The sequence below is a fragment of the Podarcis pityusensis genome (assembly GCF_964106645.2).
Source record: "Podarcis pityusensis genome assembly, chromosome: 1".
In the NCBI taxonomy this organism is placed as follows: domain Eukaryota; kingdom Metazoa; phylum Chordata; class Lepidosauria; order Squamata; family Lacertidae; genus Podarcis; species Podarcis pityusensis.
Window position 1 is genome coordinate 74,071,531 of NC_138028.1, and position 17,677 is coordinate 74,089,207.

The following is a 17,677-nucleotide window of genomic DNA, read 5'->3' on the forward strand; positions in this document are numbered from 1 at the left end:
CTTTAATAATAAATACTTTATTAAAACTAATAACCTAATAAATACTTTGACCAAGAAATCAGTTGTGGTTGTATATTTTACCTACATTTTCCTCTTAACTTTCCAGGATGAAGATTCAGAGTGTACTTTAGCTATAGATTTTGAAGTTGGGCACTTTTTCCGTGAAAGAATAGTTCCCCGTGCTGTACTCTATTTCACTGGGGAAGCTATAGAGGATGATGATAATGTATGTATACTTTTAAGATTATTTTAATATGTGAATATTCCATGTGTAGAGGGGGGTGTATGTGTGTGTGCTTTAAGGGAAAGATAACTTTATTCATAAATGGTCAGCTTTTGGCTGGAGAACTGATTGTGTTCTTATCACTCCCTCAAATAGCCAAGTGATGTGGTAAATTCCAACAAAACTGGAGTAATAATGGGGCCTCTGAATATGAAAAGGGAAGTATCTGCATGCTCAGGGAAACCAGAAAGTTACCCCCTACACACTTTTTGGATTCAAAAAATGACCAAAAACCAACCTGATTAAGATTGAGGATACTCAGGAGACATGGAGTGTCTGCTGTAAAAGAGCTCCTTACAGCTCTTTAGTATCTGGATGGGGTAATGGCTGCTTGGCTGGAACCCTGGACAAGAGCATTCCTGCTAGCAGGTCAGAATACTGCAACATTTTGTTGCAGGGCCCCTCTTCTAACTTCCTGCTTCTGGAAAAGCACGATCCTTGCTGCAGAAATACATTTTAATAACTAATAGCATTATGGCACGGTATAACAGTAATCATTAGTACAGTATGTTGATTTTATCCCTGTAGTGCAGGTGGAGGCTGAGGCTGAAAGGATAACAGCTTGCCTAGCACTAGCCATTGAACTTGTAGCTGAGGTGAAATTTGACTGGGATGTCTCAGCACAATATCCTAAGCACCGCACTACCCCACCTTTAAGACAGTGACCTGCTGGCCTTTTCCTTACTGATGTAATTGCTCTCTAATTTCTCTTAACTAGTCTTAAAGAATAAACAGATGACTGGAGATGAAGCTGGTTATGTTAGTGAAAATTGATAAGGTTTGTTAATACTGTGACCTCATATAGCCATTCAATTTTGCATTTAGCTTAAAAGACTACATTCAGTCCTTCATTAGGATATAAATGAAAGTGTTAGTGTATGGACTTGAGATGAAAATATTAAGTACTTATATACCCAAGTGCTGGGGATCTGATCTGGAATGCGTATCTTCAGATATTGTGTTTCATCTGCTAATGGTTTAAATTGGGATCTAAACAAGTTTTTCTCCTTTTTAGTTTGAAGAAGGAGAGGAAGGAGAAGAGGAGGTGAGTAAAATACTGTTTAATCTGCTTGTCACATTTTCCCCATGGGGAAAAAAAGGTAATATTTAGCTTTCTATGAGAGAATCCAAGGAGGCACATGTTTCAGTCATGTATGTTCCATATGTCAGTGTGAGAGCTAGCCTGTCTTGGTGCTTGGGGAACTGGGAACTGTGGTCATGTTAGGAAGCATTTGCCAAGCCATATTCTGTCAAGTAAGTCTGGTGAAAGATAATGGTTTTCTGATAGATTTGTTAGACATGTCGAGACATGTTGGGGGTAAATGCAGCAGGGTGGGGGCAGTGAAGCTGACTGTAGCAGCACTGGAATTGGGGGGTTGAAGGGAGACAGGGAATAGGTTTTAACAGTTAGACTGGGCATCTTTTCACTATCTGTAGATGGACAACAGGCCTACCCATTGAGAAACAATGGAGGGAAGAGCTGGAATACAAGTTTCCCAAAGGCCAAATCTGCCTTGGGTTTGTCACTGCTAAGCCACCAGATCTTACCTTTTCTCTGATGCTAGCATGTGTTTGTTTGTTTGGAGTGTTTACTCCACCCTATCCCTCCTTGCCTTGGAAAAATTACTGCAGACACCCATGGGAAGGTTGCTTAATGTCAATAGCCATGAGAATATATGAAGGTTAAGGAAATCCTGTAACTAAATATTTCTACTTGCAAACAATTTCAGTCTTAGCAGTAAAGCATCGCTGAGTTTAGTTCTGGACATGTTATTGTTGTCATCAGTAGAAAGTATTGCTCCTTTAAAAAAGCATTCTTATCCTACTTTAAAAACAAACAAACATAGGAATTGGAAGGTGAAGAAGAGGGAGAAGAGGACGAAGAAGCAGAAAGTGAACCTAAGGTTAGTTTTATTAAAGCACTGTATGCCATGTAACCGTTAAATTGTAGCACCTTAATTTTATCATAACTCGCTTTTACAGTCATACCTTGGATCCTGAATGCCTTGGTACTCAGACGCTTTGGCTCCCGAATGCCGCAAACACGGAAGTGAGTGTTCCAGTTTGCGAATGTTCTTTGGAAGCTGAAAGTCTGACAGTGTTTCCAATTGGCTGCAGGAGCTTTCTGCAGCCAATCAGAAGCCACTTCTTGGTTTCCGAACGTTTTAGAAGTCAAACGGACTTCCAGAATGGATTCCGTTCGACTTCCAAGGTACGACTGTATTTTTGTTGACATGAATTGGGGTTGAAGAATTTCTATGCTGCTGCTTTTTAGTGACCAAGTTAACAGTAGTCCATTTCATTCTCTTTAACAATACCTGTTAATGCTCCTTCATTAAGGCACAGAGGCACAGACGTAACTAACAACCTGGCTGCTGTCACATAAACACTCGTAAACTACAGATAAGCAAATAATACACAGTTTTATTGAACTTAAGTGTTACATATGCATATTTAACAAGCTTTGAAATCTTGTTGCAGAATGTTTGACTTTTTTGTTTTTTACTTTGGCTTTGTTTTATGTATATTGGTATTGAGTCTTTTGTTGAAAATGGTAAGGCTGCTTCATGCATAACACTTCCCTTACACATGCAAAGGGCAAAAATCCTCAAACTGCAAATTGCATTTTAGCTTGCAATGGGTAATTTGTCTGATTCTTGTATAACATTTTTCAGTGCCTCCCCAATTAATAATATTGCCATGTAGGAAAAGTGTCATGGGTGAAGTGGACCTGAAAAGATATGCAACTTGCCTATTTTTCTTTCTTTCCCCATAGTAGGCTTGTTTTAAAACCTCTGCATGGGCAAGACTCCCTCATGATCAGTTCTCAAACATATTTTGGTTACACTGATACTTAGACATGTCCAGTATGTATTGATTTGGGGTCCTATATTAAAACAAAGAGCAAGTTATACATAAAATATATTAGCATGCAAAAATAGGATACACTTGCATGACATCCTAACCAGCACATTCTGCACAATATACATAGCTTCTTAGTTGAAATAGTGTTTCCTTGGCTATCACAGAATAATTTTAGTGATAGGGTAGCAGTTACTGAGTTCACAAATGAAATGCATCAATGGCTGTATCTAAGTTCTTGTGGGTGGGAAGATCGAGTTTTATGCTGATTATTTGAATATAATTATTTTGGAGAGCAGCTGTATGTGACAAACCATTTCTTGAATCTTTTGGAACACTAGTTATTACTGTCTTTTTTCTTTGGTCCATTTCACTTTTCTTTCATGCTGACAGTTCCTTTCAATTTTTCCCCATTTAGGTGTAATTTAAGTCTCTTTATCATTCATTCATTTATAGGTAAGGTTGAATTCCATTAATACATAACTTCCAGGCTTCCAGTTTTTGTAGCCCATACAATGTGGTTCATTTTAGTATATGTTTGGTTTCTTTTATTTAGTAAATAGAAAAATTCGGTTTCTAATGGCTACCCTCACGGACCTAGTTGCAATTTAGAAAAATATGTAGAACATCTTAACTGTAAAATCATGAATGATGTCAGTGTTTATAGGAATTTCCATTTCTTCCTGATGCACATTATGTTCTTCTTGCCTTAGTTATGTGCTCTTAAGATGGATGTGTTTTTGTTGTGATTGCACTGGCTGTTTGTGTTTCTTTGTGTAGGCTTTAATGTTTAAAATTAGGGGTTAGATTTCTATGTCTTCAAGGTGTTGTTAGGAGGCAACCTTTTTCCACTCTCTTTCAGCTAGATTGGACAACTTGGTTATCTTGCCAAATCGGTCACCCATATATCCCATTTAATCCTGCTTACTTGAATTTAAATTCTGAATTTCCCTCACTTCCTTCTTTCTTTGTACTGTGTTACAGTATAATTACATAATTTGTGGTCACTGATATGCCAGTACATCTTTTCTGCTTAATGAACACTTGCACTCATATATTTTGAGATTATTTGTTTCATGCGATAGGCGAGATTGCTGAAACAAGAAAGTTGCATTCTTATTTAGTTATTCTAAACTTGAGTTTGTGACTTACAACTTTTACAGTTAGGCTCTTGCCAATGTTGTCATGTCTTCTGATAGAATGTTAACATCTTTCTCTTGCCCTGAGGCAAAAGCACATTCTCTTTCTCTCCTAGGACCCTCACATGCACTCATTCTCTTGTACTTTCACAAAGTTTATGACTGTTATCCATAAAATATCAATGCTGTAGTTAGGCTTGTTGACTTTTCTCATTGTCTTTGCTGGCGTCTCAGTTGTGCTTTTTCAAAGCCATAAACTCAGGTTCTTCTCTTAAAATCTAATTTTCTATCCCAGCTTCTTTCTAAGCTGTTCATATTACCCCTACATGGCTGATGGCTGACGCAAATAAATTTTATTAAAATTAAAAAATTAAATTACCTCTACATGGGTTCTCTGCAGTGTTAAAAACTGTGATATGAAAGCTAGGAGCTAAATGGCACCTTAAACCTACCGTATTTTTTGCCCCATAGGACGCACTTTTTCCCCTCCAAAAATGAAGGGGAAATGTGTGTGCGTCCTATGGGGCGAATGCAGGCTTTCGCTGAAGCCTGGAGAGCGAGAGGCATCGGTGCGCACCGACCCCTCTTGCTCTCCAGGCTTCAGGAAGCTATCCGCAAGCCTTGCAAGCCCGGTGGGAGTTCCCGCGGGCTCACAAGGCTTGCGGGCAGCAGCCTGCAGCCCGAAGCACGGGGAGCCCTCCGGAGCGCTCCCCGTGCTTCGGGCGGGTGTGTGCAAGGCTTGGGGCGGCAGCCGCGGCTGGGGGAGGGGAATAATTTTTTTTTATTCATTCCCCCCCCAAAAAAAACCCCGAGGTGCGTCCTATGGGCTGGTGCGCCCTATAGGACGAAAAATACGGTAGATTATGGGTGCAACAATGGACGTCTAGGTGTGCTTTTTTAATAACAAAAATACAATTCTGAAAATGAATGAACTGCAGCTAAAATATTATATTTATTTTTCACATAGTCTTAATATTCTTAAGAGGGTCTCTTCTCTAGTCTTCAGAGAGTAGCTGGAAGTGGGGAGGCAGAAAAAGGTCTTCCTTTCCTTCCACTCTGCAGCCAGTGTGGTGTAGTGGTTAAGAGCAGTAGACTCGTAATCTGGGGAACCGGGTTCGCGTCTATGCTCCTCCACATGCAGCTGCTGGGTGACCTTGGGCTAGTCACACTTCAGAGAAGTGTCTCTCAGCCCCACTCACCTCACAGAGTGCTTGTTGGGGGGAGGAAGGGAAAGGAGAATGTTAGCTGCTTTGAGACTCCTTCGGGTAGTGAAAAAGCAGGATATCAAATCCAAACTCCTCTTCTTCTTCTTAATCTGAAAACTTAGGTGCAGTACCACGCCCAGAGCTTAGAAACTGCTCACGCTAATGAAATTCTCTGTCGCAAAATGTGCCTAGAACAATGGGAGTTTCGAACACTGGTTCTCTGTTCTTGAAAAGGTACCGCCTCTCCAGGTTAACAAGTGTTTCAAAAAATCATGGAGAGAGTTAAGCCAAATGGCTATTGTACATTGGAAAGATCTCATCCAGTATGCAAGATTGTAAGGATCCCTTTTCAATGATCACTAAATCACTGTTCCTTTACCTCAGTATGGGTAACCTGCCTCTCCCCAGATGTTGTTGCACAACAACCCCTATCATCCCCGACCATTGGTTATGCTAGCTGGGGCTGGTGGGAATTGGGGTCAACATTTGGAGAGTCACAGGGCCCCCATCCCTGCTTTCCTGTCGGTCAAGGTGTTGTGTTTTTAACCTGAGGGAGATTGATTGCATTTTGTGCTTAGCGGCACATATATGAAATAAAATCCTAATTCCAATAGGGTATTAGAAATACAATCAAATTGGTTTCTGGGATAATGAGGCAGTTAGATACTGGAGTAATGTGTGTTAAGTAAGATTGAGATTACCCACTTCTTCTGGGATTCTTTATGCTTTGAATTGTGGGATTGTGAAGTAGCTAAAAATGGCACACTCATTGGTGTAATGATCTCTATATGTCTGTTTTAATAACTATTGACACAAAATAGGCTCCTTTATGTTCAGCATAAAGCCTGCCTGCCTGCCTCTTTCCAGTATCCCTTTAAATTACTCTGTGAACTAGCTGTTTCACTACTTGACTTGCTCTGTAAATAATAGAATCAACATAAGATTTTTGCAGGTGCTGACTCACACTTCTATATTCTTGTATGTTCCAAGTTTATCTCGTACTGGATTGATGTTGGGAGGAATCATGTTATGAATGTGCAGAATGCACAGTCTGTTTGACTTGAGTGTGTAAATACTTTTATTGAAATGTTGGTGTTTGCATATTGTGCAATTTGGAAGTCCTCGGCCCCTCTGACCATCATATACTGCAACCATGACTTTTACTTGGCCTGTGCTGAATTCCAGCTTGGTCAGCACATACACGGCTGTGCGAAATGCTGAGTTCATCATGGGCCAGTGGCTTGCATGTGTTTGCCTCAAAAGGCTGGTGTGGCTGGAAGTTATCATGGGCTGACTGTCTCACCCTGTGGCAGCCATCAATCATGGCAGTGGACTTGTAACAGACCTTTGCTCTCAGAATATGTGAACTTGAGTCAGTAGTTACTGAATTCTCTCATGTATCTTTTGAGAAGACAATTGATGTTTCACCAATTCCCAGAGTATAGATCTTTCATCTTGAAAATAAATGTGATTTCTAATACACATTAATAAAAACCTTCAGGAATTTTGAATCTCTTTGTCTTAGTTATTTAAGACAGTGTGTAGATCCCTGGCATTACTGCATAGAAACAGAAGATACTTGGGTTTATAATGTGCTGGCCCAAAAGTTTCTTCTCCATGAAGCCATATTTTGTACTCACAGCTGCTCTTGCATCTCTCTCTAAATGTGAAGATGTTCTGTTTGTCCAAGCACTTATGAAACAGCTTGCAGTGTGAGGGCTGTGCAAGTGTTTTTATGACAGCTATTCTAGCCACTGCTTTCTTATCACAGTAGTTTTATCTCCAGCACACTGTGAATGAGTAGCAGCTCATCTGGATATATATAGATATATTTTTTAAAAGTTAATACCTCTTCTTAATCACTGACGGTAGCCTGAAATCCTCTGTACACTCATGTAAGTGAAAATCATATTGAGGCATGTCGTATACAACTTTAAATAAAAAGGCACAGGAGTCAGTTGCAAGTGTCATCTGTAAAAGTTAGCTATTCTGAACCCATATTTTATTCCACTGCTTGGCTGACTCACAGTTCACACTCCTGTACCAAATCCTTGAAAGTACTTCATATTCATTCTGCAATATTTGAAGGGACTTTCCAACATCAACTTGAAGGCTGTTGCTTGTTTATAATCCAGACCTTTATATTTTGGATCTAAAAGATGTGTAGCAGCATGAACTGACTGTACATGTATTTTCAAAGCAGCTTTGAAAAATATTTCATTCACCTCAAAAGAGAGAACATTTCCCAAGGGTATTTTGCCCTAAATTTCAAAGTTCTTAATGTTGTCTTTTCTGGGAGGTTATCCTGTCCTTTACGCTTCTAATTGAGAGGTAATTTCAGAAGCACGAGCCATGTTCAAAAGTATTAAGGCTGGTGTTAGGTTTTGTAAATACAATGGTTGTATTTCTAAGAACATTACTTGCAAAGAAGCAATCAAAACTGATTTTGTTTTGGTAGCTTGGGGCTAAGATGATATTTCCTACAAATTGCATTGTCATGTAGCAAATACCATATTGCCATCTATATAATCTTGGTGAATTTAACCACAGTTATACACTGTTGTTCTGACTTAGGAGCTGTGAATGGTTCCATATTGTGCATGTTTTTGTGCTGCTGGCCATCCTCTTCAGCTCTTGGCAGTGCAGAGAATTTAAGGGGGAAACTATTTTAGGGTGTTTTTTTCCGTATCTGCATTAGGATTTAGGGCCTATATGATTGTCATTGCATTAGCAGGGAACAATTCTACATACATTCTATGATTGCATCTGTTTCCCTAACCTTGACAACTGATGTAAAAGAGGAATTGCAGTCTTGAATGCAGGGTGAAGATGCCTAATCTAGTGTAGACCAGACCATAATACTAGTACTCGAAAAAGCATTGCTCTTGGAGAACCTGTGCATTGTGTGTTGACTTATACTTGCGAAGCAGATTGGAATACTGTGTTTTTCAGTCTTCTCTTGCCTGTGCTTTTTTTCTTCCCAAGGCATACTTAACATGGAGCTCTTTGGTAGAAATCTGTGTTGTTAGAGATGTTGGCATAAGAAAGCTGTTTTTAGGGGTGTTGGCTGATAGTAACCTCAATCTGTTTAGAGTCCTGGTATATTTTGCCTAACTTTTAAAACTAGGGATCCATTACATTGTGGTAGTGTTCTGTGATATATATTGAAGGCCTTTATTATAGAGAGGAAACCTGTTTTTAAAGGAAGAATATAATTTCTCAACTGATTTTTTCTTATTAAAGTGCATATATTTCACTCATAAAACACAGCATATTATCACATATTCACATTACACTTGAAATTAGAAGGCAACATGCTCTTTTCAGTCCTGCACTTTTCACTCTTTCACACTGTGTCTATATGTAATGTTAAACCATGTACACAAGCAGGAATGAATCTGAGTAAAACCTTGGGCTTCTACACTCCTCCCCTCCTGCAGAACTACAACAAGGACTTAGTTGGTGCCTGCTTCCATTTTCACAAAATCCCAGTTTAGCGCAGGCTCCTTTTCCTAGCTACACACAGAAAGGGAGCCTGAAGTTTTGCACAGGCTCATTGCCCATTATATTTCATGGTTCCCTTTTCATTTTGCATACAAAATATGCAGAAAACTGCTTAGCTTTAAGCTCTGAAGACCACACAATTTTGGGTTCCCTCTCTAGAATTACAATTGAGGGAGGTGTTGGAAAAGCATTTCATTCTTAAGATCTAGAACTTGCTTCATACCTTTGGAAATTATTGCTTCCTGTGCCTCTAGGAAATACATTAACTGCTTGTTCATTTTCATGACTTAGGATCAAGCACATGTTTAACAAAGTAAACTAAAAAAATATTAACAGCTTGTTTTGTGATAGAGTTGCAGACAGGTGGCCTGATAACTGCCACCTACTGCATTGATAAGCCTATGCCACACAATATTGCAGTATGAGACATTAGCTCTAGTGTCACTTGGAACAAGGAGTTGAATTAACAAGACCAGTAGTCCTCCTCACTGCATTTCCATTAGCATTGGCAGCGCTACACAGTATAGCCGTGGGATAATGGCAGCATATCTCCTTGCCATGAACAAACATTCGGAAACCAGAGAGTTGTGGAACTGATTTTAGTATAGGGAACTATATGCTGGAGGATCTCAAACCCTCATGAGTAACTTTTCAGGGTGTGGGGAGCTGGGGAAAAGTAGACTAGCCAAAAGTGCTTCCTGCTAGTACAAAACTACCATCAGATACAATCCTATATTTCTTCTGCACCAGATCCTTCAGCACTGCTGACCCATGCTTGACCTTGTGGGTAGTCACTGCCAAAATACCACCACTTCTAACATAGCCAAAAATAGTTTAAAGCAAAAAAAGTATAAAATCTGGAAAGGGGAATAGTTCTCCTGCCACATATGAAATAGCACCAGAAGCCTTTTATTTTAATTTGGGAAATTAGCTTTCATATAGTACAGTCAAATCTCAGTTGTTGAACATAATCCGTTCCAGAAGCCCATTTGGCTTCCGAAATGTTCGACAACCGAGGTGCGGCTTCCGATTGGCTGTAGGAACTTTCTGCACTCAAGCAGAAGCCATGTCGGACATTCGACTTCTGAAAAACGTTCAAAAACCGGAACACTTATTTCCGGGTTTTCGGCGTTTGGGAGCCAAAATGTTCCAAATTGGAGGCATTTGGGAACTGAGGTTTGACTGTACCAGTTGTGTACAATGAGTAATATTCTGCCAAAAGAGTCCCATCAGCCCAGGAATTTCTACCTGTGCAACAGGACTTTCATTTCCTTCATCCCTCTTATGTGTTCTCTGTGCCCTCCCCAACCCTCTGTGCTCCAGAGGGTTGGGGAAACACCTGAAACAGATTTAGGGGGTGCTTGGAGGGAGGAGTGCAGGGAGAATGTTCTGTCGCTGAAGGAGAAATCCTTCTGTTGATGGAATGTTTGCCTACATTAGCTCCCACACCATAGTTCTCTTGTTGCTTATGAATGTGGAATGAAACTTGGTGTCATGCTTGGGTACCTGTTGTGTAAACTTACTCTCTTTTTTCCTCTTCAAACAGAAAGATGCCAGCCAGCCTGCTGAATGCAAACAACAATAAGGAAATACCACTTCAGAGTGATATTTGAACAACCTGTAACAAATATTTGGATACCTGGCCTGCAGTTCAGGATATTCCATTGCTGCAGCACAATCTTATTAACAACGCTTAAAACTAAATTGTTTTCAAATGCATGATTTTCACTAACTTTTTTCTTATTTTTTTGCTTAACTTGTACAGTGGCAACTTAATGCATTTGAGAAATATGAGGTTTAATTAAAGCACACACTCTACGGCCTTTGGTATACTGTAGCTCAACCTGTTTCAGTAGGCTTTCAAATTAAAATTGGGGGGGAAACTAATTTGCTCTTCTGAAATACTTGCCCTCACTTCAGTGAATTTTTTTATCTAAATATTGTGGAATAGTTCACATGAAAATATATTGGATTAATAAAATACTTGCAGTGAAAACAAATAAAGCAATATGATTTCTGCTAGCTCTTATTCCCTCTAAAATAACATGATTCCTGCAACCTACCAATCAGACTAGTGCTATAGAGCAGCTTGAAACATTGTCATCTCCAGTAAAAGCAATCTGAATTTGAAGTAACATTTCCTTTATCTTCTTTGAAGAAGGTGGTGGTTGACAGATACTTAGTTGTTCACCTTATTTATTCATGTTTGTAAGTACTTTGATGAACTAGTGCTTTTAATAGTTTTAAATATACTTGAAGAATATTTTTCCTGTTTATAAAATATGGGTACTTGTACATGGAAAACATAGTCTGCTCACAGAATGATTGCTCATCAAACATTTCAAAACAAACTGGGAAAGGAGATCTTAAGACGGGCCTCATAGTTGATGGACGTGGGTTGCAGCAGTAAAATGTATCACTGGTCTAGCTTAGCCTACATTACCAAGCCTGGTTCAGATGGTCCTCCAAAACAAGGATTGGGAATGAGCTACAGCTTTGTCTGCTTCCTCCCCTCTTGTGGGCAGCTTCACTTTTCAGTTTCTTTTTCAGTGTGAGGCATAAATTATTGTGAAGTCTGAACTGGCAAGCTGTGGTTTGCACTTCAAATCAGAATTGTTGGTTTCAAATTCTAGAGGTAAGCGAAGATCAAAGCTTGCCTATTCAGACATGACAGCAAACTATGACATGTACAAAAGAGGAGTCTGAAAATGATGCAAGAATGGGAAGGATGGTATGTTTCTGATGGTTTAGGGGATCATCTGAACTGTGCTTATGAGAGTCATTTAATTGGGAAAATATAAATTAAATTATATGTGAGTGTACTTCTGATATTTAATTTGCAATACTCATATCACACTGTTCCACACTCCAGTGGTTTTAAAGCTCCAGAATCCTTCAAAAGATCTATTCAGAATTACAGTTCTCATTTCTTCAACATACAATGCCAGCTTTTGGCAACAGTTCATTAGCAACTGTATGAATGCTGTTACCAGGCATGTAGAGAGTGCTCCAGCCTTACCTTATACATTTGTAACTTAATACAGTGTTTTCAATTTGTACAGAATAGTTAGAATATTCTATTAAAGTTGTGAAACATGAAGCATATTGTCCTGACAGTTTCTTTGTTAATACTTTGTTAATGGTATTTTCAACGACTTGGGGGGTGGGCTGGGGGAATGAAAGCTATTAAGATTTCATTCTTGTGCCACTCAGATATTCTGAATGTTAGCATAGTAAATAGCTTGTGATTTCAGAATTCAGTGGTTTGGCAGCGTGAGGATATTTCTGCAAGCAGCAGATTTATAGATAGAATTTCAAGATGCAGCAAAAATCTGAGGGCTGTATCCAACAACATTGTGTGAGTGGAAGTCATTCAGTAGGTGCAGTGGCTTCAATGGATACGGCCTATAGATTACATGCTGGTACACTGAGGGGAGGAGAGGGGGATTCATTTATTAGGACCATGGACTACCAGGTAAAAATGATTTAATGACTCAAAAGGGTAGAGTCAGAACACCCATTCCCTGTGCTAGGATCAGGCCAGAAACCATTTTTCACACAAGCAGTTCTTAACCATGTTGACAATAGCAATGAAGTTGTTACTACAGAAGCCTTTCTGCTGAAGGTTGGCCCTCCTTCTCGCCCTGAGTAGCTGAGAGTAAATAGTACATTCTCTTGTGAAGTGAAGACTATTCAAACAGTATAATAGATTGCAATTTGTCCACTAGTTTGCTGATAATATTTTTATTCTCTGGGGTTTTGCATCAGAATGATAGTTTCCTTATAGCTTTGTTTGGCAACCCAGTTGGAAAATTATTCCATTAAGGAATAATGCAACAAAAGGAAAGTTGTGGAACTGGACTGGGGCTTTGTGAGACCTCCTTAAAGAGTGTAGAAGAATCCTTATGATGGTTAAGGTTATTGATGGCTACTGGTCATTATGGCAATATACTAACTCTGGGATCACTGAGGCACAAGAGTGGGAAAGGGCTGTTGCCTTCATGGTCTGCTTGTGGACTTCCTGGAGTCTTTTGCTGGCCATTGTGCAAAACAAGATGCTGGACCAGTTTGGCCTTTCAGTCTGATCTCGCATGGTGCTTATGAGCTGTCTGGAAGAAGAGGCAGGGCAGCAGTGTTGCTATAACAATCCAAGAACTAGGGGAAATAATAAGAATGGTGGCTGTATCAAGAGCCATGTGGGTCAAAAGAAGAAGCTCTTTATACTTGTCTAGGTAAGACTGCTCTCTGTTTTGTAGAGACTATGGTTGGATGTGTGCCTAGCTGCTCATGTAACTCTTCTATCTTCCTCCAATTAAATTAGCCTGCAAAAAAATTGAGTTGCTGATTTCTGTGCCTGTTTTAAGTGGTCAGAGGTATGCTTGCCTGTGTAGGCTCCCCGGAATCCCAAATGCTTTCTGTTTCTACATCATTGATTACTATTTTTTAACATACCCCAAATAGAAGCCAATTAAGTCCCAAGGAAATGAAGTTTTAAGAAGAGGTGGAGGAAAGAGAAATTAAAGCAAATGCTGCCAAGTAGAATGTCTTGAGTCTAGTTCAGGCACAATGAAAGGCTTGATCTAGGCCACAGATTTCTGCATCAGGAATATTTCACTTGTCAGAATCCTGTCTGGTCTGGATGATCTAATGAATAAAAGACCTTTTCAGTTTGCTTAGTCATAATATTGGACACCATATATCCTTTAACCTGATACTCCTAGCATATCTCTGATAGGAATCCCTGAATGTTTTCTGCCTTTTGTCTCTATTTACCAGTATATCATAAAAGCAGGGAGGGAGAGAGCACTAGGAGTTGTAGTCCAGCAGCAACTGGAGAACTACAGCTCTCCCATGCTTCTCCTAGGTAGTTTGCCTAACACTTCAACACCCTTTTTAAAAGGTAAAGCCAGTAAAGTAGTGCAATTAGTATTTCAACAACTTTAGTCAATGGCTGAGGCTTGTAAATCAGCAAAGAGCCAATTCTGCCCCGAAAGATTTCAGATGCTGCCAGAGACTACAAGGCTTACTTGTTTCCAGCATTCCTTATGTCACCACTTAGGGATGCAAATGTCAGCCCCGTAGAAGGGCATAGAAGAAAGGCCCTTCACATTGTTGCTTCATTTTGGAGTATTTTCTCCCAAATTGTTCATCACTAGCCACAGACTCGCCCATATGTGCATGTCCCAACTGCCAGGCAATAGACTCATTGGAGGAGGTACTTTTAAAAAGAAAATAATTTCAGACATATGGGTGACTAACCCTGGGTGTCTTGGGCATAGTAAGGTAAAAGCAAAAGGGAAGGCTGAAGTGAGTAGTTAGGCAAACACTTTAAAAAGTTGCTTGTTGATCTCAACACATTATTACCAGTTTAGTGATGCTGGGTTCTATGCAGATCCATCAATACTTTGTGTTCAAGCATAACTGATAGGCTTCTCTTCCTGTAATTACACCCGTGTTTTTCAGGAAATAGCCGCTTTCAGTTCCAAGAGTGACATGGCTTTGCAATTTCATGCTGTTCACAGCTGCCTTGGGAAACCTTGGTCTTGCCAAAAATCTTTCCTTTATTCATCAGCAGAGGCTGTATTGTGCTTGGGCTGGTCTTATGGAAGAGGAAATGTAATTTGATTGCCTCCTAATTGTTTTGCTTTTCCCTCCAGAAAAATGAAGCCGGATTCCTTCTACAAGCATCCTAGTAAAGCTGCTGGAGCCCTATCACTTTGTGCACAGCATCATCCCTCCAGTGTTGTGGCATAAATAACTGAGTTGTTGCTAAATGGCTCCTCCAGACGGGGTTGTCTGTTGAGGAGGTAATGGTGGCATCATTCACAATTACAAAACTCTGATATTCCTGCACTGCAGAAGCGGACAAGCAGCACTTCAAAGTTTGGTTTTGTTGGGAAAGGCATCAAGAGTAGACCTGTACAAAGAGAAAAAGGGGAGGTGGGCATGGAGAGAAAGATTGTTAGAGGCATGGGGAAACAAGGCGAAAAGATGGACGCAGGATTTCCTGGGCCTGCTACACTGTAGGTTGAGGCACTTGCAATTTATAGGCAAGAACAGCTTTTGTATGTACAGTGGTAACTTGGTTTACAAACTTAATCTGTTCTGGAAGTCCGTTCTTAAAGAGTTCTTAAACCAAGGTGTGCTTTCCCATAGCAGCGGGGGACTCAATTTACAAATGGAACACACTCAAGAGGAAGTGAAACATGTTCTGCTTCCAAGGCGAAGTTCACGAACAAAAACACCTACTTCCAGGTTTGCAGCGTTCTTAATCCAAGTTGTTCATAAACTAAGCTGTTCTTAAACCAAGGTACCACTGTATTAACTTAGCCTAACCTACCTCACAGGGGTATAAAATATAAACATTAGCAAAGCCAGAAAACCGGCCCTTACCTCACTTTGACTGTAACATTTCATAGTTGAGATATTTACAGCAAACTGCCAAAACGAAAACAAAAAAAATTGCCAACTCTGGTAAAAGTTGAACTAGGCATGACTTTTTTGGCTTATCATTAAATCAATTATTTAATGTTATAATTTAAGCCATCTTTTTAAAAGACAACTAGAGAGAGGTTAATTCAGAACTCCAAACCACATGCACAGTGAGAAAAATTGGCAAGGCTGGACAATAATACCTTTATGGGAAACGGTTTCATTCATTTTCATCACTGAGCTTAGTGTTCTGACAAAGCATATAATCCACTTCCCTCCTTGCTTTTACACCTACAGCTGTCTTGTTTCCAAAGCCTTAAAATATTTGCACACACAGAATGCTGGAAGCCAATCAAAGTGGTAGCTTGAAGGAATCGGGGGCTGCCATGAATACGAGCTTTATGCAACTTTGTTTTGAAGTAGGAGTGAGTCACAAAAATACAATTTCTACTTTCATTGCACTCAACTTTGACTTTACTGAGAAGGAAAATGGAAATCAGCAAAGCACAAGTCAGTTTTACTGGAGAGACACATCTTAATAATTGAATTTGAATAGGATCACTGGATCCATGTAAGAAGCTAAAATTAGCAGAAAGTACAGAACTGCATACATCATTATTGTTTATAATAAGTGTTTTTTGTGGTTTCGTTTTTACATGATAGATGTTTCAAAATCCATTGAGGTTTTAGTATTGGGTGTAATTTACAAATTTCAATTCTCAAGAGTCTTCACAATAAAAAACACCCATGATACAGCTGTAGCATACAATGTTTTTAATAATTCTAATCCTTTGTATAGTCCTGTATAGTCCTTTTTTTGAGCCCCAGGCTTTACACATGAGGATTGCACTCAGTAATCCTTGCAACGACCCTCTAAGTAGGTCAGTACTATGAGCCCCTTGTTTCAGATGGCGCAGGGGGTTAGGCAGAGACCACAGCGCCTTGCATAAGGCCATCTGCTTTATTTCCCCATGTAACTCTCCAAGAACACCATTACATAACATATATTCACAATGAGAGGTAAATCCTCACATAACTGCTCCCAAACAAAATAGATATCCCACCCTAGTGCTTTTTGCCAGGGATTCCTGGTATATCATTGTTACGTGAGAGTAGCAACTCCAACAACCTAATATGCTTTTTTTTGAGTTGCAATTTTAAATGACTTGTCAATGGTATGTCCAAGAGGTCTCCCAAATGTTTCCCTTTCACTGAAAACAGCTTTTCATAGTTGCTGCTGAGAAATGTGAGTCCTATCCTGACAGAAAGCAAAGGTAGTCTTGTCAGTCCATAAGAGCAAGCAAAAAACCCACAGTTGGGCAAAAGCATTTATTTACTGGAACCAACCAAGATGTCACAAAAGTGGCTAGATTTTTTAGTTCTCCAGAACTCTTCATCAGGCAAGATGTCCTACAAAGAAGTGGGGAGGGGGACAAGGAAAATCAAAAATGAGGCTGGATTTTTCAGCCATGGCTCTGTGCATCCTTACTTTATTGCAAGGTAAGCAGACTGAGGGATGCAGGTGGCACTGTGGGTTAAACCACAGAGCTTAGGACTAGCCGATCAGAAGGTCGGTGGCTCGAATCCCCGCGATGGGGTGAGCTCCCATTGCTCAGTCCCTGCTCCTGCCAACCTAGCAGTTCGAAAGCACGTCAAAGTGCAAGTAGATAAATAGGTACCGCTCCAGCGGGAAGGTAAACGGCGTTTCCGTGCGCTGCTCTGGTTCGCCAGAAGTGGCTTAGTCATGCTGGCCACATGACCCGGAAGCTGTACGCCGGCTCCCTCAGCCAATAAAGCGAGATGAGTGCCGCAACCCCAGAGTCAGTCACGACTGGACCTAATGGTCAGAGGTCCCTTTACCTTTACCTAAGGAGACAGAGAACTGCTCCACCCAGCTGCTAAAACTGGAAGAGAACTACAGGAGCCCAATCAGGCAAAAAAGCAGGGACTTAACCCAATAGCATACACACAACTCTTGGTATCCTCCTTTTCTTTCTCTTTCTTACCCCCTCTTCCTCACTGCCCAGCAGGCTGCCAAGAAAAAGATAAAACACCCTGCACAGAAATCAGAACCTACAGCTTTGTTAATGTGTTTCTTTAATACAATTGCTACTCTTAAAACAAAAACATTTCTCTGGGATGCATCGCCACAAACTAACCTCATTACAAAAAGAGTGAAAACAAATACATACTAGATTGGGCAAAATATTTGTGTGCATGGATCAAAATTCAAGTTGAAGCAGATCCAGCTC

General features: G+C 40.0%; 1 protein-coding gene and 1 long non-coding RNA gene across 3 annotated transcripts in view; both read left to right on the forward strand.

The window, feature by feature from the left end:
• NAP1L4 (nucleosome assembly protein 1 like 4) overlaps positions 1–12,093 on the forward strand; it is a 33,756-nt gene extending 21,663 nt beyond the window's left edge. Inside the window, exons 12-16 of one of the 2 annotated variants that reach the window (XM_080999452.1) lie at positions 107–226; positions 1,299–1,328; positions 2,131–2,187; positions 3,564–3,601; positions 10,540–12,093. In XM_080999452.1, coding sequence (XP_080855578.1) covers positions 107–226; positions 1,299–1,328; positions 2,131–2,187; positions 3,564–3,569 — 213 coding nt within the window. In that variant the 3' untranslated portion in view covers positions 3,570–3,601; positions 10,540–12,093. The remainder of the gene's footprint in view (positions 1–106; positions 227–1,298; positions 1,329–2,130; positions 2,188–3,563; positions 3,602–10,539) is intronic. The other variant, XM_080999451.1, reaches the window with a different exon arrangement.
• Positions 3,608–7,000, forward strand: LOC308474127. The gene is made up of 2 exons (XR_013984520.1): positions 3,608–4,737; positions 5,145–7,000. It is a non-coding gene; the product is annotated as an uncharacterized lncRNA (long non-coding RNA).
• Positions 12,094–17,677: the final 5,584 nt, after the last annotated feature.